This window comes from Melospiza melodia, chromosome 6 (assembly GCF_035770615.1).
Source record: "Melospiza melodia melodia isolate bMelMel2 chromosome 6, bMelMel2.pri, whole genome shotgun sequence".
Classification (NCBI taxonomy): domain Eukaryota; kingdom Metazoa; phylum Chordata; class Aves; order Passeriformes; family Passerellidae; genus Melospiza; species Melospiza melodia.
In genome coordinates, this window is record NC_086199.1 from 20,861,350 (window position 1) to 20,883,380 (window position 22,031).

At 37.6% G+C, this 22,031-nt stretch overlaps 1 protein-coding gene across 25 annotated transcripts in view; it reads right to left on the reverse strand.

Moving 5' to 3' along the window:
* Positions 1-9,737: 9,737 nt before the first annotated feature.
* Positions 9,738-22,031, reverse strand: part of NRXN3 (neurexin 3) — a 706,103-nt gene continuing 693,809 nt past the window's right edge. For 10 of the 25 annotated variants that reach the window (XM_063160199.1, XM_063160184.1, XM_063160185.1 and 7 more), the window contains one exon: positions 9,738-12,695. In XM_063160199.1, the coding sequence (XP_063016269.1) occupies positions 12,394-12,695 (302 nt within the window). In that variant the 3' untranslated portion in view covers positions 9,738-12,393. Of the gene's footprint in view, positions 13,320-20,465; positions 21,193-22,031 lie in introns of all 25 variants that reach the window. The other 15 variants (XM_063160180.1, XM_063160178.1, XM_063160176.1 and 12 more) reach the window with 3 other exon arrangements.

Sequence of the window (22,031 nt, forward strand, 5' to 3'; positions counted from 1 at the left end):
GTTCACTGTCTTTGGCTGAGCTCTGAGACCTGAGACCCAGACGAAAACATCTATTAACATTCTGAAGGCACATATGTTAACTGCAGAACTATTTCACTCAGTGCCTTGACTAAATTATCTTTGTGCAAATTACATTTTTTCCCTAATCACCTCGGGTACTTCACTTGGAAGGCTTCCTACTTTTCTGCATCCAACTGCCAGGTATTACTTTGAAAAGCTTCACACCAAACTTGTTTTGGATGATATCTGGAGTAAAAGGCCACTAATTCGACCTCCTGCTGTGAGCCCACCTCTGGGCCTTTAGCTGTCAGGCGCCTTGCTTGTTTCTTAGCTCGTATTTGATATGATGGAAAACTTGAGAGACTGTGCTTTTCTAGCACATGAAGCACATTCAGACTGGATTTAGTCATTATCCTGAACCCTTGCCTATATCTTATATGGAGATGCAAATAAACAGCTCATGCCAGCATTCGCAGGGCTGTTATGTTAAACAGGTGCTGAGGTCCTGGGTGGGGTGTATCAAGGCAGATCAGTTTACATGGCTTACACTATGCATCATTACCCTCTTACTTGGACACCTTGGCTTCAGGCAGGCACAAGGTTTTTCTTGGCTCCAGGTAGGAATGAGGTGTTCTCTTTCTGCCTGTGTTTATTGACTTATGCAAACTTAAGATTCTTGAATTATTAATTTAATTTTAACATGATGATTTCTGGATAAAATACTCAAGCACCAAGGCAAACCCTGCACAGATTAATTTATGATTTAGCAGAATGCTAAAGTCTCTCTTGCTTGGGGGATACATGGAAACCCAGACTCCCAGAAATCCAGGCTTGAATCACTGTACTGCCAACTATGCAAGTGGAGATGTTTTATATTCTTCATTTTGCAAAAGATGTTTTATATTCTTCTTCTATATTTTGTGGAGTAAAGGCTGAAAAAAAAAATAATCTGAGGCAACTAAAATATCTGTGAGAGGACCTAATCTCCAATTCCTGACCTACAGAAGTCTCTTCCATCATATCATTTCTGAATGAAATACAGGACAATCCAGGGAATAAAGACCAGATAACAGAGCACAGGTTATCAATAAAATCATGTCAACATCTTCCTAAACATGGGAACCATTAGGCACCTGTGCAAGAATCAGGCACCATGAGTGGCATTCTCACATTTAAGGTACTTAAAACACTAACTTTGAAGCTTTGGGCTGGATAAGCAGACAGTGAGGTGGATTGAAACTGGCTTAACAGCTGTACCTGGAGGATGGTGATCAGTGCTGTGAAGTCTGGTTAGAGGCCAGTGGCCAGCACTAGGGGAATCCTAGGGTCAGTGCTGGGTCTAGTCCTGTTTTCATCAGTGAACATAAATACCAATAGGGATGGTGTAAAGAAGATGGAGCTGAGCTCTATTCAGTGACAGGACAAAACAATGTAAGTTCTTCTGAATTCAGACCACACTTATCAGACTGGACACTGAAAGGTATCTAGTTGTGGGGGATGCTTGGCTCTGCACATCAAATTTAGGAAGAATATAGAGATGGCTGAAGCTGGGTGAGATTGCAGAACCTCAGCTCTGTTTTAAAGGGAAATTTAATTGTTGATAGCAAGAGGTTGGCTTGTATCTTTTTCCCCATCCTTTTGTTAAAAGACACCTATTTTATACACCAGACAAATTAAATGGCCTCAAAGTCTCATACCTCTAAAAGCACAGTTGACATTTCTGCACAAAAGTGTGTTCCAGACTGCAGATTTTCTTCCCTCCCAACCCTCAGCTACTTTAACCATTAGATGATTCAGCCTCTAACCCATTAATTGCCTAAAAAACCCCATGGCAAAAGTTTTGTGTTAATCGCTGTCAGTTTTGTGTTAATTCCAGGTGCTGAGATCTGACAATGCTGACAATGTTTTTTAAGGCTTAGCCTACCTACATAGACCTATCAAGATGTCTTTGGAGATTTATCTTGGATATGGAAAATGGGAATCTGGGCTGACCCATTTAGGGAATGAAAATAATTTATGATTGAGAGATGCATAGAGGGATATAAGTATGTATCTGTATTTTAGTGTGAACAAGTAAACAGTCAGCACTATAATAATCTGTAAGGCATTTGATCCCAATAAACCATCTTAATCCTTAAGGCTATTCTGGCAGTGAGAGATAACTGCACAGAAACAGAAACGTTCTTAGCATAAAGCTCACATATCTATGTTTACTGTGTGTGTTAGACAGTTTCAGATCCCTTCCCCCTCTTTCCCAAAAGTGATGAGAACTTCATCTCTACAGTCTGCTAGTTCCTTACTTCACTAGCCCTTCAATTTGGATTTTTATTATTTCCAGAAAGGGCCAAGACAAAAGGAAAATAAAGTCATAAAGAAATGCTTGGGACTAATGCTACCCCACTGGCTTGCCCTCTGCTTCAATGAAGTTTCACTGCAGATTTTAGTTTTAATAGCCATACATGTGGTCCTGCGCTTTGTGGGAGGATGCATTTCCACATCTCTGCTCTTGACAAGCCTCTGAGCTCAATGTTTTTGTGGCTGTCTCCTGGCTGCTGCATTGTCTTCATTGTTGTCTGCATTGCAGACAAAGGGCTACAGCTCAGAAATGCAGAGACAGTGAATGCCCAGGCAGTGAAGTGCTAAAACTTGTTTAATTTGTTGTCATTACTAAAGACTGAATGATGCTTATGAAAGGGTAGGAGCAAGAGCACATTGTACCTCCAAAAATAGGTAGTACCACTGCAGGTTATGTCACCATAATTTTTTTATAATCTTCAAGCCAGAACTTGCTCCTTTAGTTTTGGTGTCCTGGAATCTGAAGACACTTGGGGTCTGTCTGGTATTTTGTGAACATACAGACCTTGTCAGCAGTGCAGGTGTGTAGTGCCTGGTGCTACTGCTCCAGTACAAGTGCTCTGCTGCCCTAAACTGTGGGGCAGACATGAAAAGGGGACTATTACTTACAGCTCAGAAATCCTCAGGATAAAGGTGGAATTTTTCTGTAAGTTTTTTTCATTGATCAATTAGTTTGCACAAATCTTTCTGGCTTAGATGGGTGAATAGCGATTAGGTACCAGGCTTTGACTCAGGTGAAGATTGTTTGCTAGGGAAGCTGAAACCAATTTTTCCTCCCCCCACAAATAACAAGCTCGGGTTTAGACACTTCAGCACAAATGTTGCCATGTAATGGCATTAAAATAATACACATGTATTTGTGTTGTGAAGTCTTCAAGGTCTAGAAAAGGACTTTGAGTTCCCCCAGTCATGCAAATACCAGCAAAAACATTAACTTAGCTGAGAACTGCTCTAATTGGGACAAAAACCCCCATTTTGCATCCATATTTGACATTTAATGATAGCTTTAAATTGCTTTCATAAACAAGAATTTGTAGTTCTACTTCTTATTGTTGAACAAGAATGTATAAGAATTTTAGCTTCAACAAAGCTGCACAGGTGCCACTGCAAGAAATGATCCTTAGTATATGGGATACATTAGGTTATACTCTTGATTGATAATTTGAGGAGGGAAGTATATATAATTTTTTTATGTAGGGAAATTTTCCTTTTATATGTTTTTTGATCAGTGACAAAGCATTTCTTAACTTCAGTAGTAAGTGCTCCAGGTGCAATATATCTCAGTGCTAAATAGTGTTGTCTGATGTATTCACCCTGCAGGTGTAGCTTAAGTGTAAGAGTCCATGCTTACGTTAAATACAACAGTCCTGTTGATGGATTTTGCTTACATTTACCCAGATGCACTGTATATGCAGCTTATTTTCTTCCATTTTGCTAAGCAAATAATTCAATGAGAAAGCAATACTATGAAGTGCAATCAGCTATGAAAAAAAAATTATAAAGCTATTTGTAGGTAAAATAAGAATTGTAAATTTATTTGTAGGTCACTTTCTGTAGAAGAAATGTTGATATTATGGCCACTAAAATGAATTTTGTTTTTGAGGGCCCAGAAACATCAGGAGAACAGAGAAACCTTTGAGAGCTTCTGTACTCAATCCTTGTGTTAAAAGGCTTTGAAGTAGCAGAAACAGTCCTTCAGAAACTTTCCTTGTTGCAAAGTAAGCCTTTATAATGCATACCATAATTGTTATTCTTTATAATCATAATGTGGCTAATATTAAAAAAAAATAAATCAGTGAACACCATGAGGTAAGGAAAAATAGGAAACAACCAAACAGTTTTTACAGCAAAACTTGCAGAGATTCAGAGATTTATGGAAAGGGAGCACTCTCTGTTTATTGTCAGGAAGCTTTGCCATTAGCTTCAAAGGAAGTTTCAGTAGGTTCTAAATGTTTGTAAGAGTTATGACTCAATTTATCCAGATAACAATATCTTTGTTATCTAAAATCTTGGAAACACTGTGTATTTCAGTGCAGACTGCGAGCGATAACAATCAACTTCAACTCTCACTGACCCAGGAGGGCTGTGATATGGCATTTAGTATTACTTCCTATAATTACATGTAATAAAATTGTGTTGTCATTGGTGTTATTGTAATTGGTATAAAAAGTTGTTTATAGCAAAATATTACAGATGCAGGCAGTGATTTTCTGCAGGAGTTCACAGATGGCAAAGCTAGACTCTGGCAGATTAGAACTGCGAGAGTATAGTACTTGCACAGTACAAGTAAGCTCCAGTTCACAATGCACATGGGAGAAAAGGGCTTGATTAACAGATTAGAAGCTGCTTTGGATGTTAAAATGCATTCATGTGCCTGTGTATTTACCAGTATGTATAAATCCAGGACATTTAAAATAAACAGTTAGAAACCTAATAGTTTCCATTTTTAAATGGTTTGTTCTTAGTTAAAAGGGTTTTATTCTCTTTTTAGAAGCTCCTGCATTTACACCATTTGTTCTAAGTTTTCTTAGCCAAATCAAACCAATTCCAGCTCTTGATTTGGAGAAGCTAGTGTTAATGGGAGGAATGCATGTGTTATACCTCTGGCAGCACCACAGTGTACTTTGGAGGCGTGAGTAAAGTGGGAGAGTCTGGAAGCTTTGAGGGCTAATCTTTTTACAACCATGGATTTTCTATGTAACCACAGGCAAGTCTCTTTGTCTTAATTTCCATCCTTGCACAGGGGAGATACTAGTATCATCTCGCTAGGGAACCATGGATGTAAATTAATGTTTGTGACTCAGAGAACAGGCAGAAATGAATAATCATGTGATGTAGAAGTGGTCGAGATCAAATACTTACAGAATTCAAACAGACCTACTGGAAGAGTCCTGCATAGTGCAAGTAAACTCCAGGGCATGATGCACGGGGACAAAAGGGCTTGATTCAAGTTACACAAAGACTTTTTAGCCCTGGCACAGCTCAGCTCAGTATTCTTGGTTTTGGAAATCAAAATCCTGTTTTTCACCTGCTGCTTTACTAGGTGCATGGCTGTGTCCTGTATGCAGGCTCTGTTTCTTCGTCTTCATCTGTTCTTAAAAATAGCTCTTGGAAACTGTTCCTCAGAAGAGGAACCTCATCACCTTGTGAGTGATCCTTGCATTTATCTCTTTCTCCACATAACTAAAGACTTGCTATTACCATCACATGATAGTAGTAGCAACTTTAAATTACTGGGCCAGGCTATAAGACTGAAAACTGTGAGAACCATGTGCACCCAGGAGGTTATGCAGATACATTCACTTTTCTCATTTCCACTTCTCTTTCTGTGGTGTGAGTCAGTCCTGTTTTGTTGTTCTGTGTTTTAACACTTTATGTAAGTATTCTTGAAATCCAAAGGCTGAGTGAATTATTTCAAAGTGTTACAAAGGCTTTGGCAGCATTATTAAACATATATATATATAATTCTTTCCTAGTGAGTTTAATTTTCCATGTGCATCAGCCAAAGCTGTTAGGCATAGTGCCCAGCTTACGAGCCATTGAAGAAAAGCATGCCTTAAGTTTTTCCAGCTGCTTGTTCAGGATGTTTCTGACCCATGTGGACATTGTCCTTTTGTTGTATTCTGTAAACAAGCAGACAAAGGAGATGCATGGAGTGGTAGATGAAAACTCTTGCTGAGTGGCTTTAGGTTGTGCTTGGTGGCAGAAGTACAGGTTTGGTCTTCAGTTGGGTTTTTACAAGGTATGTAAATAAGCCAAAGTTTTTTTCTTGTTTTTGGTCTGCCTCAACTGATTTAAGGAAATAGCATGCTCATGCAGCTTCACCCTAACATGCTGAAATGGATTTGTCTCCAGGCAATTTACAACATATCTAAACCATCTCTCATCTTTACTCCCACTCTCAGGGCAGGTGAGTTATGTAAGCCTCATGAGAAAAAGCAGAACCTTGTCCACCACTTGCCTACACCATTAGGTACTGCAAAAGCCCAAGCAATTAACACTAGCTAATTAACTTTATCTGACTGCTACACTGAAATAGCCTCAATTTTTAAAGGTGTTTATGTAGTTGATTTCCCCTGTTTTCAATAAGAATTAGCCAGCTTAATACCTTTAAAAATTAAGCCTTTCTTTAGCTATATGCAGTCTAACATAATCTCTTGAGTGTGCTCTTTTCCCTCTCTCATGCAATCCATGTGCCCAAATTACAAACATCAAATCCCTGCAGACCAACATTTACTGAAAAATTTCCTTGAATGGCACTGCATTTGCTGATGTGTGAAGGACAACATGAACAGGCATGCCAGAAAAATGGGGTTATTGGGAACTGTTTGAGGACAGAGAGGAGATATAGCACTGTGCAATGTGTATTGTCTGAAGAGAAAACAGAGTGTAATAGCTTACTATACAGCATTTTACCAAATTGAATAAGAGATTCTGAATTTTTTTTTTTTCTTAAATAACCCAACAGGTGTTGCTACTTTGGGAAAACTTTCACCAATAAAGAGTAAGTATCAGCCAAGACCTTGCACCCCAACCTCCTTCATTTATCATGACACCCCTGCCTGCAATACTTCTATGCCAGCTAGGCAAATGTGCTCTCAGAGCTCGGCCTGGGTCCCATCCAGAGAGCCAAACAGCAGGCAATTGTCTTTCTTCTCATGCTGGTATCTCTACCAACCCAAGAAGGTCTGGTGAGGTTGACAGCTGGAAGGCAAGTCTTGTTGCTGTTCCATTTCTTTGTTATCGCTTGTATGTGGGAAGGGAAAAGCAGTGACTTGTTCCACCATATAAGAAACATCTTTTAGGGAGCCAGTGCCAACCTTGGCAGCTAGGGAGGGTGTATGATAAAATGGCAACAGCTGCACATGACTTTATGTTCTCAAAGGGCCCTTGACAGAACCTTGTGATCTTGCAAATGCCTTTCAGACTGATAGCACTAAAACTGCATCTCCATAGAAGTAACATGCTTAACTTTGCCCCTAAGTGTCGAGTCACATTCATTAGTTACAATTCATGTGTCTTTGCCTTTTTTGGGAGTAATCATTACCTTATGATTGAAGTTACTTTCACTATGGAATTGACAGGAAGGATATTTGTCTTTTAATCATTATTACCAAACTGTCTGATCAGAATGTTCTCACTTCTTGTGGAAGAAAAACAGCCTGGCATGGCAACTGCAGAGGAGACCAGCATATCTGCCCTCCCTCCCAGGCAAGGAACACAGACAGAAAGGTCTGGAAAAGGAACCAGCATTTACATTGCTCCTCACTTGTCCTTTTCTGCAACACCAGGGCTGGGAAAGATCAAGCCCATTCGTGCTCAGATCTTCATGACTTGTCTCAGTGAAGAACCTCTGCAACTGTGCAATAAACAGAGATATGCTGAAGATATGCTGAACAGTTTTGGAAATACAGGACTAGGCACCTAAGAGAGGGATCTTCAAAAAGTGTCACAGTAAGTGGGATGTTGTTTACCAGTACAAAATGGCAGGAAGAGCAGCAGCTGGCCAGCCCTGGTTGTTGAAAAGAGCCGTGTACCTAGCTCAGATATGGTGATAAGGCAATTGTGTCTGCTCTAGATACTGGAGTGAGTCTGATAAAAAGACATGAAGATGAATAAGTGATTGGAGCATATGTTGTATATGGAGAGGCTGAGGGAGCTGGGACAGCTCAGCCTGAAGAAGCAAAGGCTTATAGGGACTCTTACTAACATGTATGAACACCTGAAGGGAGGCTGTAAAGAAAAGAGAGCCAGGATATTTTCCCTGGTACCCAGAAAAAGGGTAAAAGGAAACGGGAACAAATGAATTAAATTTTATCGGACCACAACAAAAAATGTTTACACTGAGTGTGCTTGTACAGAGCAGGTTGCCTAGAGAGATTGTGGCATTTGCATGTGGAGATATTAACAAAAATAGACATAGTCCTGGGCAAGTTACTGCCATTGACTCTGCTTGGGGTGGTAGAGCTTGGACTACATGATCTCCAGGGGTCATTTTCTATCTCAACAATTCTATGGTTCTGTGATGAGCCAAAGACATACAATAATTCCAAGCCTTTTAGGCAGCAATGAAATCTCTTTTCTGACATTTTCATTTAGCCTAAATAATAAAGTGGTCATTAGATGACAGAAAAAATGAGAAAAAGCATGACTATAGCCAGAGGGTTAGGGTAAGTCAGGTTGAAATTTCTTGCTTCACACAGTATTTCATAATGATATGAAGTATAACAGGTTTTGAGAGAAGTACTGAGGAAGAAAAATATTTTTTCAGAACACCAACTACTTGGTGATAACGAAATTTTTGGCAATATTAGAAGAGATATTTAGGTTCAGATCTATATCTCCCACATCCCAGCTGATTGCTCCAGTACTGGAAATATTAGGTACCAGTCATCACTCAGAAATTTAATGATTTTGGGAGGGAAATGATTGAAGATTAGACCAGAACCTGTGGGTTTGATACATGTGGGAATCTATCAGAATAATGATTCATAAAAGAACTGAAAACAGTTGAAGGACCTCACATGTATGTACACATACATATTCTTGCCTATGCAAATGTGAGCAAAAACAATGTAGAAAATCACAGACAATACCTGAACAACCATTTTATCCTAAGTCGAATTTGATTGTAAATGAAACTTGTGGAAACACTGCTCAAAAGACCTATGGATTCCACCTAGGGGAAAAAAAGGTGAAGTCATCCCAGGCTGAAAATGAAAGGGCTGTGAAATACTCGTTTGGCTGAACTCCAGATGCCTGTAAACAGTTTAAGACCTTGCAGATAGCTTAGGAAGCTTGAATCTGTCAAAACCCCATACTACTACTGTGAACGGAAGTTCTGTACAACTTGCTGAATGATAGGGTATTGGCAATTTTGCATGATGCCAAGAATCAGACTATAATGCCCAGTAGGACAAGGAACATTCAGTACTGTAGTTGGGGTTAACTGGAAAGAGATGAACACTCAAAGAATCTACCACTGACTCCTGACCAAAGATGAATCAAGAATCCCATAAACATCATTGAAAGAGCTACACACTTCAAAGGGAGCACATAAGAAAGGGCATACTAAGTCAATGTCCTAGGTATGCTTTTATCTGAGATAACTGAAACCCGTACTACAGAGAATGATGCAACTGAGGTGGTGGAAGTGGTATGAGATAGACTCCAGACTCAAGTTTAATTTATATCTCTGCAAAGGAAAGAAAAAAGGTTCATTGGACTAAAAGAAGAATGCAAATATGAACATGATTCTGTGATTTGGTGGATAAACACTCCTGTGGGATGGGGGATACTTGCATCACAGAATATTTCCACCTTTAAAGGTCTGGAATTTCCCTCAAGTCTTTTGGAAATAAAAACGCAGCAAGATTCAGGGCTTTGGGAAGAACATTTTATTGCTAAGCATATCTTTAAACAAACTGCAACTAAGAAAAGAAAAAGAATCAAAAAGAAGAAGAAAAAGAAAGGGAAAAAAAGCAATAACATCACGATAACTCAAAAAAAAATTCTCCAGGTTGTCCATAAAGCAACAGGGATATGGTAGTAGCCCACATACAGAAATGCACATGTTCCCAAAAACTGTCCAATAGAAACTTACACAAAAAAGGAAAGTGTAAATATTTTTCCTTTAACTTAAAAAAGGAAAGCAAAAAGGGAAGGAAGAAAGAAAGCAGGAAATCATTTCACAAGACTCCAAGACTCCAAGAACAGCAATCTTTTACAGACATCAAGATATAATCAACTTTTATATAGTTTCGGCCAGTTAAGTCATCTAAAATCGTGCTTTCATACCTTTTTAAAACCTGTCTTTTTTTCTTTTTTGTATAAAAAATAAAAAAGAAAAAGCTCAACCTCACACACGCACACACGCACCACACACACGCACACATACACGCACTGAAAATATTTGTTAACATGAAAGTGCCTTCTCTATGTGTTTGAGAAGACTGTTTTTCTGAATTTAAGTTCCCATGTGCGTGTGTGTATCTGATGAAACTTCTTCAAAGTCAAATATTCATGCGACTTATAAACACCAGCAAGAGTAGATTTCTAAACCTAAACAGCTGATTAGTTTTCATCCGCATACAGCAAAAGTTTTCATTTCTGATATCCCAGGGCTCTCAACCCATCTTGGTTTCTGTTGTTTCCCACTCTGTCTCTCTCTCTCCCTCATCTACTTTTCTGCACATGATAGGCATGGCCGTCAAACCACCTCACTATTGTTCTGTACAGTAAGATAATCCTTTTCACAATAACTGGGAAAATGTAGAAACCAAACAACCAAATTAAATAAGTTAAATAAAACAGAAGACATTCCCAATTTAACCATAAAACAGTATATACACCATTAGGGTATCCATATAGAAATTATACTAGCAAAAAAATAGTAGTAAAATATGTAAACAAAATTTCAGGTTTTTTTTTTTTTTGACACAGGTAACTGTGACAAAGCTAAAACACACGCTCCCTTCACATTTTAAGGTTTGCTTTTGTTGTCTGTTTCTTTTTACTCTGTTCTTCAAGAACATTCTTATTCCACATTAAGACCATAACAGAACTTCTGTTCCAGCCGTCCCATCAAACATACCATGATAAATATATCTGTGTGTATATATATATATTAAATTATTAAATTAATTTTTCTTTATTATTTTTTGTGTGTCACAGCAGCTTTATTTATTTTCTTTTATATAAAAGAGAAGGAAAAGGGAGAATAGGGCAAATGGAAAGACAGAGATGATCTGAAATGTCAAGCTACAAAATTAAAATATTACATATGAAAAACAGTTATATGTCAAAAAAACTGTGTAATTTGCATTCTTTTACAAGTGTTTAGCTTTTCTGATGTTCATTGGTCTTGTCACAAGTTGAACTCAGTGGTGTCTTTCTGATCACTTTATTAAACTGATTTATTATTATTTTTTGCATGCATTGCAATGTCACAGAACCAGATCCCAGAGGAAGGCTCCTTTACTTTTGCACAGTATATTCATTTTAGAACAGTTAATAACTTTTAAGCATTGGTTTTTGAATCTCCAAATCCCATTAACCATACTTTGGTTGTCAAATGCATACTGAGTGCTATACTCAAATAAAGCCAATAACTGCTCAGAACAGACCATAACCCATCTGCTCTTCAGTTCAATTGCAAATACTGGAGCCAGATCCAAGAGAACCACCTTTCCATGACAATTTTCCTCAGCACCACTCATCAGACACTGTCACTGCGTTGTTAGCAAACAACTTACTACAACATGATGGATTCTAGAGACAATACAACCAGATATGCAGAGTAAACACCATGGGTAGCTTTTGAATTCATATACGGCAATAGTCTCTCTTTATTTATTATGGATTTTTTTTCCGAGATTTCTTCTAGTGTCCTGGGTCACCCCCCACATCATTCCACTACACTCTTCCCTCCCTCACCCAAAGTAACCAAAGAAACCAAACAAAAAGCAACCCAAGAAACAAAACAAAATCAAACCAAAAAACCAACAATCTCCAAACTCATTTATTCCCCTCCTCCAATCTCGAAAAGTTATGTGTATGCTGGACACGGCCAGATCAGTTTGTTCAATACATCTTTGTTGTTTAATAATGTTTATATTTTTCTTTTTCCTTCTTTTTTTTTTTTTTTTATATAAGTAAACTGAAAAATTATTGATACAGTCAGGGATCACGAACATTGTTAAAGACTCACTTGGAGATATGAAACAAGTAAGCCATGAAGTCTTCTACCTTTGCAGAAAGTTCAGCGGAGGAGGAGATTTGGAGATGTCCAAGTTCACTAACAGAGCAGAGCTGTGCGCGCCATCTCCAGAACGCTAAGTGTGCTTTATAATACATTAGGGCAAAGTTTGCTGACTCCAAGGGAGGACTTAGACATTAACAGTCACTGCTGAAATTTTTTCCCAATACTTTTTCCCACAAACGATATCTCCCAATCATCTCGTTCGCTGCAATGGTTCTGATATCTCAGTTAAATCTCATTAAGTATTTCTATATTTATATATAAATAATTATTCTTTTTTACACATAATACTCTTTGTCCTTGTTTTTCTGCTTCTTGTGGCCGCTCTTTGAGCTCTGCTGCTTCTCCTTCACGAGCGTGCCGTTGCTCTGGGCTGAGTTGCTGATGTAGTTCCGCGTCTCGTCCACCTGATAGGACCCCTCGTCCCTGTTCCTGTACTTGTACATGGCGTACAGGAGGATGAGGATGCAGAGGGCGGCAGCAGCCACAATGCCGACGACCATCCCCGTTGTGCTGCTCGACTCACGGACCACCTCTGAGGCCCCCGGAACCCGTCTGATTCCCGGCTCCGTGGGGTTTGCTGTGGGCACATTACGGAACATGGGGGAAGTGATTAGCGGGCTCTTCAGCTTTGTGCTGTCTAGCTCATAGGCAGTGGGCAACGGAAGCAAGACTATGTCAGGCTGGGGTTTGAGCTCACGGTTATTCATTTTGCCAGCTGGCAATTTGGGAATCATCACAGTCGAGGACGAAGCTGTGGAGCGGATCAGCTCAGGGGACAAAGACGTGGTAGTAGTCCTACCAGTTTCGGAGACTTTGTTAGGTCTAAAGTCCTTGGATTCCCACTTGGGTGCGTGTGCTTTGTAGCCACCTTCGAAGATTGAAGTGGAAAGACTCTTATCTGTTACCAAGGAGAAGGTGGTGTAAAAATCTTCATCATCAGTAGGGGGTAGGTTAGAGTCAAAGGTTTCCCCTGAGCCATACCCAGATATCACCAAGCCATCATCATCACAACCATCGCTGCCTTGGTCCGACAAGCAAGGTAACCCCGCCTCAGAGGTCATGGACAGGGAATCTTTGGTGGTCTCAATAATGGTGAGGAGGGGGCGAAAGGTAGGGGGAAGTGTAATGAAAGGTGCACGAGTAGCAATAGGAGGGATATCTAAAGGGTCTTCTACAAGTAGAGGGATAACTAATTCACCTCCTGGGATGGAAAAGAGAAAAAAAAAAAAAAGATTAGTACATTTTAATGACACAATGCACCATTTTCAGTTCACTTAAGGGTGAGAGAGGATCTGGGCATTATGAAAAGGTGTCAGCGATCAGCTTTCTCTCTCTCTAGCTACACTACCTACATACTTTTTTGGGGCTGCCTTTCATTGTTCCCTCCCACCCTGCTCGGGCATCGGTAAAGTGAATGCTCCATTTCCTACCTATGCTAGATATGTACAGTGAAATACCCTGAATTTTTACAGATCCAAATTTTTTTATTTTTGGAGATACTCTCAAGTGACTCTGTGGTCATCAATTTTTGGTAGTGATTTTTTTCAAGCATTTGGTTAGAAGACTATTTAAATTAATTACTTTAGACTGCCATAGACCAATGTTCTCCTAGCTTTATTTTCCACCATTCATCTTGCCAGTTTTTCCTCTTCTGATTATTTTCATTTAAAATAACAGTGGTATTTCTTCTCTGTCATTCTGATATGCTCACCCTCTGTAGCAGTATATAAGTCCTTTCCCTAAGGTGTTTTCCATTCATCCATTTCTTCCTGATCATTGTCTGGCTTTTAAATTGTGGGAAGGTTCATGAGCGTGAAGGATGGAATAAGAACCAAGTACTTACTGGGTCCATGAAGGTACAGAGCTCTACTCAATATGTTCATTTCTTTTTAATCTTTCTTTAGCATTCTGTTTGACACTAGGAATGTCCCTTTCCTTGCATCTTTTGGGGCTACTAGTGCCATGCTATCTTCATCTTCCATTCTTCTTGATATTCATTCACTATAATTTGATTAAAAATTAAGATAGATTTTATAGTGATTGACCAAAAAAGTGAATAAGGACTTTGATGAACCAAATTAGCACTTGAGCCCAGGACTGCACTGCAGAAATTGTCTTCACACATACTGTTACATGTTCTTGACAGGCACACAGTTGCAATCAGTTCTACTGATTTCTAACAGGATGTTTACCTGCCTACAGAGGGCTGAAAACAAGGTGGACTTATGGTCTCCTCTTCAGGCAGAACAATAAAGCTATAGATGTAACATTTGTACCTTACAACAATATAAGCTGCAAATGAAACAAGAAAATCAGTGTATCAGTTCTGTGATTTGGATTCTGAGCAGACATATTGCTACTTTTAGGGTAATAGCCTTCTGTTGTCTCTATATCATAATGTGACTGCACCTCTATTTTTGAGTATACGGTAGTTAAAACTCCAGTGTGTTATATTGTGGACAAAAAAAAAAAGGTGTGGAATCTTATTAATTTATCTAATTCCTCTACCTCTGTTTATATAGTCTTCTGTTGACATACAGGTCATCAACAATTTTTTTTTTAGAGTGAATTATATTGATTTTGAAAGTTTGTGCATAGATTTTCATTTGGGTAATTTTTCTTTGCCTAGCCATGTAAGTAAGCAGCTTAAAATATAAATTGAATTGTTCAGCTAACATAATGAGAATCACCTAGATCTGTTCAAAGGAGTACAACTCAGTAAGTATTCCTAATGCACAGGAAATTTTGATTTATACTCACCATTGCTTTAGGGGAATGTTCAAAAGGAATTGTAGTTTCTAAATAAATAATTCTGGCTTTTAGTTATGTATTAATAACTGCTAATGAACAGTTTGGCATTGCTACAATGCTGAATTCATCAAGGTCAAAAATTCTACTCTCTCAAAATCTACCCTATATATTATATGCACTTGTTTCCCATTGAATTCTGCCAGTAATGTCTATGGAATGTCTATAAGGAATATTGTCTAAAATCAAAATACCTTCTAAATGTATTTGGAGAGCAAATAATTTGAACAAATTACACATGGGAGATAGAAATATACTGAAAAAGGTACTTAACAGTTTGATTAAATCTGGATAGCTGAAATAGCAATATGGCTTATTCTTTTCCTTAATGGGAAACTAAGTGGTGACACAGTTTAATCAATTGAAGCAGTCAGAATTCTCTCAGAGGTACCAGGGTTGAAATTACACCAAAATAAGAAATGTGGTACTTTGCATACTTTCATGCAAAGCTAGTTTTAAGTTAAGATACAAAGGGACAATTTGAACATGTTGTTTAGTTTTCTGAGCTTCCTCAGTATGTTCATTTATCTCTTTTGTTACTGCAGAGAGACTGAAAAAATAAGTATCAATGTCTCTAAACTACATGCTTTGAAAAAAATTATGTAAAAAAGCCTACAGTGGAGTCTGCCAAATGGCTGCAGTGCATTTTGTGCTCACGCATCTGAGCTGTCTTCTGAGCAATGCAGAAACTAGAGCATATAATATGATTTATATATGTCCAGAAGGCCCATATCCATGACTTGAGTAGAGCATCTATAATCTATGCAAACAGGTGGTCTCAGGATGAACTTGAAGTATGCCTTGGGGGAAAGATCATCTGTGAGCCAGGCAAAAAAATGTATAAAAATAACAGAATTTAAGTGAGGATTGCAACAAATGGCATGAGTCTGGAATTTAAATTCCAGAAAGTCAGGGATAGATAGTGTTTCTTTAAACAGTTTTTAAGATCAGTGTTTTACTGTTCAATTGCAATACTCATCTGTGATTTGCATTCATCATCTGTGACACTCAACTGGAAAAAAAAAGTTGGTCAGCTTTTAATTGCTCATCTGGAGCCTTGAAGTGCCTTTGTTCTTAAAAGCTATTATACTGGCCTACAGCATCAGTATATAGTTGATCTGCCACCCATTGGAGCAATGTTTTGGGTAGCTTTCATCCAAAAAGAAGTTATTTTGGTCCTCCTAATGATTAATTTCCTGGAAGGAATCAGACATTTTTTATATTTAATATATATTTATCCTTTTTCCCCAATAACCTTTGCATTTAAAAGCAGGTCATAGTTATAAAGTTTTTGTTGCTATTGAGGACTTGAGATAATGATCAAAACTACTGGAATTATAAAAATGAATGCAGCTGTCTTGAAATATGAAGTAAAGTTGATAGACTTGCTATGATAACTCAGTTTTACATAAGTGATGGAGAAAATAATGGAGATTTTCAATACCAGCAAGTCTGGTGGATGGAAGGCAGTAAGACAGAGTCAGGACTAAGTTTTACAAAGCTTTCATCTCTCAATGTAAGTGAGGAGAGAAATAACTTTCATACCAGGAGCAGTGGATTAACTTTGATTCAATAATTTAATCTCATCACTAGTTTTTATTCCAAATTGTCCAATAATTCACACTATGGTTACTTGCATACTCAAGAAATAGAGACTGTTTAAGGTCCTTCCTTAGGAGTCACTTCTCCATCAAGGAGTTAATTTGTTACATTTACCTTCGTGGTGGATCAGATAGATGAAAAGGTTGTAATTATGTTTTGATTTTTAATTTTTTAATTGTCCATAATAGAAGAAACTGAGGCCAAAAAAGGCTGTGTGACAGTAAATCAGAAAAAGCACTTTAGGTATCAAATCTGGCTTCTCTTTTATTGCATTGTTAGGCATCTATGCAAACCTCACAGCAAACTTGAAGCTGTAAGTTTAACAGGATGCAAGCACAATGAATACTTCCTGGGGTATGTGATTTATAGGGGAATAAAAACATCCTTAAAAATGACATGATAAAAATGCCACTCAGTCTAAGAGAAATGTGTTATTTAAGGATAACAGGGAATGTAAATCCTGAAAAGTTCCCAGGAAAGTGTGAGAAATATGATCACCAATATCTGTGGAGCAATTGCAGACTTTCATATCAGTCCTGCAAGCAACTCTGCAAGTGGTACTACATTTCTGCAGGTAAGAGACATGAGAGGGAGTCTGATGACCAGCAGATTGAGTGTGTGTGTAGGGGAATCATCTTTCACAGAAGAATGGCTGAGGGTGCAGGAAGCTGCCTGGAGCCAGTGGTCCTTTGATGGTGGAGTAGTGATGCCTCTTGCCCAGGCCCCACATCAGATTAAAGGTGAACACAGAAAGATTTTAAAAACTAAAACTTGGTTGTCAAGAATATCTTATGCAGGATTTGGATCCTGAATGGTTTGCTGTAGAAGGCAAATGTTTTACAGATTTAGGCCTCTAGAAAGAGCTAGAGGAGCCCTTGAAAAACAATGACAATTTTGAAGAGAAATATGTTTGAGAGAGGTCTTATGTATGTCAAATTTTCTTTTTTCCTCACAGTGTCTACCCATTTTTCAACTGCAAAATTAATGCTTTGCAGCCTTGAATAAAACTTACAGGTTCAATTTCCAAATTGCTCTATTCTGTGAAAGAAAAAAGCAAGGCTGCAACCCTGTTTGGGCCATGGCTTTCAAACAAATATTCATGTAAGACAGATTCTGCTTGGGAATGATATAGGCTGTTTCCTGGTAGTTATAGGTTTCTTTCTCCCTTTTTTTTTTTTTTTTTTTTTTTTTTTTTTTTTTTTTTTTTCTTCTGTTGGCTGTTAAGCAGCTGTTAAAAGTGTGTGCTTTGAATTCAGGGTTACTTTAGCAATCTAAAGATTTCGCAAGGATTTTCCAGATCTATTTTTCACCTACTTTGTGCTTTCTCCCCTAAGCAGGGAATAGATGTTTCTTGAATAGAAACATGTGTTTTAAAAAGCTCCTCTTGAAAACACAATGCCACAGAACTAAACAAAAGAGGAACAGATAAAATAATTTCCTTGGCAGTGATGTATATGCAAAACTCATCCACAGTGTAGATGAAAAAAAAACCCAAGTCCAAAAAACTTAACACCAAACCAGAAGGAGCTCTGAGAGAACTGAAGTCTGTGAGGTGGGAAATCTCATACCAAAGAGCCCAGTGGTTTGCTCGGCCTTCTCATTCCAGAGAGTGTGCATATATTAATTAAAAATTAGCCTTTTAATGTAACACATATACTGCTTTCATGGAGTTGTTCTTTTCTTTAAACTACCAAGAGCATTGGGGGTATAAAAGGTCTACTTAAGCCTTGGAGCTGCCCTGCTTTTTGCTTTATGAGTGTATTTATAGATATATAATTCATACCTCTGGAGCTGAGCTCTAGTCAGAGTCCTCTGCCACGGGAAAAGACGGAGTGTTTAAAATTTAATAGAAGCCTTATGAACTGTGAGGATGGTGTGGGCAAGCCAGGAATGCAGAGGGCACCAAAAAATTCGATAAATAAAACAACATGAAAAACTGTGGCAGCTGGTGGTTTTCATCTTTAGAGCTACAACTACTTCAGTGGAGTTTCAGGCATCAGACTGATAAAGGACAAAAGGCACACAAAAAGGAAGCCTGAAAGATTAATCTTCTGCTGCTGATGATAAGGAACACACCTTATAGTCTCTCTTTTCCAGCTGCAACTGAGGAGCTTTAAATTGTCATCCATAAAGGCTGCACAATTCATCCATTCCTGCAGGTACTTGAAATTCTGCATCCAAAGTTTGCAATTTTCATTCTATTCTTTTGATGTTCCTCTGAAGTCTGACTCCATTTTTAATATGGAATACTTGCCAGAGAACTAATTCCTTACCTTTCCCCTGCCCTGTATCAACACGATAATTTCTTATTAAAAGACTGAGTTCATAAATTTCAGTCTAATGGTATTTAGTTAATTCTGCTTTGAGTCCTCTGAGGATAAAAAGAGGAAATTATTCAGAATATAGTCTCTGGTTGAAAGGAATGATGATGCTAACACAAAACCCAGTATATGAACATTCTCAATATTTTCTACTCTTGCAGTCTGAATTAATTGCAATTGACAGAGAGTAGTAGAGAGAAAAAAACAAGATTTCTACAATGGCAAACTGCAACTCTTTATCTCAGATATCTCCTTTTAATTTCAGACACTATATAGTCCTCAAAGTCATTTGATAAAACTGGATTTCTGGTGGAGTTTGTTGAAAAGCATTTCCTAAGCCCCTCCCTCCAACTATATTAAAAGTCAACAGTAAATGCAGTATTTCCCAACAGATGGTTCATGAGCAACATGAAGGTACAGAGTCTGAGAGGTCATGAATCCCAAGTTAATGTTGGCCTGTCTGTTACTGATGTAAATTATTGCTCACCTTTGTGGAGTTTTAGTGAAACAGAACCTTCCAGAGAGGTCCTGCCATCATGTCTAGAAGCAAAATTCTAGAGCAAAACCAAGAATTTTGGTGCCCAGACACTGAGCTTCTCTGAACCAATTGAGGCACGTCCTCCTCTATCTCCCACCATTATTTTAAACTTTTATGATTACCTGGTGACAGCTTCCTATTCAGTATAATTATTTGTTGTGTTTTCAGTACCAGTTGTCCCAGGGACTTGAGGGTTGAACCTAATATACCTGCTGAGCACAGCATTACTGTGCAGAAATGGTGAAAACATATATACTTATAAAGAAGTACAGCTTTCTCTTATCTTAGTCACTGCTTTTTGAAGAAACTAATGGAAACTTCTTTTGAAGTAAGGAAATTTTAGAGGTTCAGGATCTGTCTGCATAACTTCCGGACGATGCTATCAAGTCTGATACTAATAGCAATATGGTGGGTGCACTAACCTGGTAAGAGTACACTTGAGAGTATCATTTGGACTGGACATCAGACACATAATCAGCAATGAAAAAATTCAATAGAAATAAAATACTTTCATGGGAATAAAGTAGGAATGGTGTAGAGCTGCAATAGGAAAACCCGGAGAACTACCAAAATGCTAAAGAAGTCCCATAAATTTTGACATGAAGACTACACCACCAGGTTAAACACAATTTAAGTAACATGAAAAGAAGTAATGTTACTGGTGATTCGTGTGGAGAAAGGGAAAGAAAGCTTCTAGAGGGGGACTGAGAAAGACCAGAACCAAATTGCCTCAGACTCCTTCACCCCATCCTATGCACAATACAATATGGCAATCAACAATATACAAAGAGCACATAACATAAAGGCAACTACAAACTGATTAAAAAATAAATAAACTTATATATATTTTCATAAAGCAAAACCATACACTAGAAAATAAAAATGCCACAGCAACAAGGTCAGAAAAGGAAAAACAGAACAAGTAATTCACTTTATCAGCAAAAGAAAGATCAAAACCTATGTGAACCGAAAAAAATTATGAAAACCAAAAACATTATTTCCTTTAAAAAAAGGTAACCAAAAATACATAAAAATATTTAGAAAGCATACCACATTGATTTCATAACAGTCAACTTACATCAACAAATTGCCCGCATGTTTTTTGGCATGAAAGGAAAAATTTACAAAAGAAAGTTGTGTAAGAATGCTCTTGGACAAGTAGCATTGCCACATTCTTGTAACTTGCTTTTTTTGCTGTTGTTTCTTAAAAACTTTTTTAGCAAAATGTTTATTATTTCTTTTTAAATATATTTGTTTTACAACAAAGGGCGATACAGGGAGGCAACAACACATACATCCACACCACATAACATGAAAAGAAAAAAATCTTGCACCTTAACAAATTTGAACTTTTTTTTTTCTGCTGTTTTTGGTTGTATTTTTTTATCTTATGTAAAGTTGTTAGCATATTGCAGTTGAAAAATCCTGTACAATTTATTGAATTTACTTTTGCTTGTTTGCATATCTACATATAATGTTTTTTGAAAAGCAAAGTTTGTTGCTTTTTTGCCTTTTTGGTCAATTTGATATATATTTTTTTAAACATTTTCTTTTTTTCTATAATTTTTGTGTGTGTGTGTTTTAAGGAATGGATGACTGCACATAAAATTTTAACAATGCTAAAGAAAGGGGTGGTGAAGGGAAACTTATGGGAAGAAAAAATGCTTAGGGTGGATGGAGTGGGAGTGTAAAAATCTATGAGTGTACTACACAGGAGATGAAGATGATGGGAGTGAATGTGTAAGTCAGTTGCCATGTCCATGTAAGGGCGGTACGGAGTGATCTAGCAGCATTAGAGCTTCTGGCTGTAAGGAAGGGATGGGCAATATACAAAAACAAATGAGCATATTCATGCCCATCAACAAAAAGAAAGAACAGAACTCTAACATTGACAATCTCACAAACCCTAAGCTGCAACTTCTTCAACATGCAAGTTACAAAAAATTAATAATTATAGTATTAATATTTACATTTTCATTAGATGTTCTCAAATTATAAAAACAGTTAAGACTTTTCCCTAGTAAAAATAGCAGTAAAAGTACACAAACTAATAATAATAATAATAATAGTAATAATAATAATAACCAGAGAGTAAAACAAAAAAACCAAGGAAACTAGTTTTATGCATTGGAATTAGAACAACTTCATCTGTAGCTACCCACAGCCTTCTTGTTCTAAGAATCATCTTTTCTGAAGTCCATCAAATTGACAGTGTATTCTCAGTAATTTGAGGCAATTGTTTCTTGTGTACATCAAATGTACTGTTTCAAATGTAAAGATCATGTTTGCATACCCCTTCCCCACTGTCAAATTAGACTGCTTTCATATTCAGATTCCCTGGAGAATCTCAAAAATACAGCTGTAGGATTCTGCCAGTGAAGTAGTTCCTTATTTAAAGACAGAAATAGAGGGAAAAAATTGCAGAAAACAATTCATAACTCTTTTGTTTTGGTTTTTTTTTTTTTTCATTATTAGATTGAAACAAACCAAATCTACGATAAATATTCAACCATTGAAAAGAAATACATCAAAATAGAACTATGAAGAGATATACTAAAAAAAAAAGCAAAAGATGAAATAGAGAGTTCTCTTTGTTCCCAGGAAGAAGGGAGATAAGAACAATTGCTGGACTTTGAAATTTTAT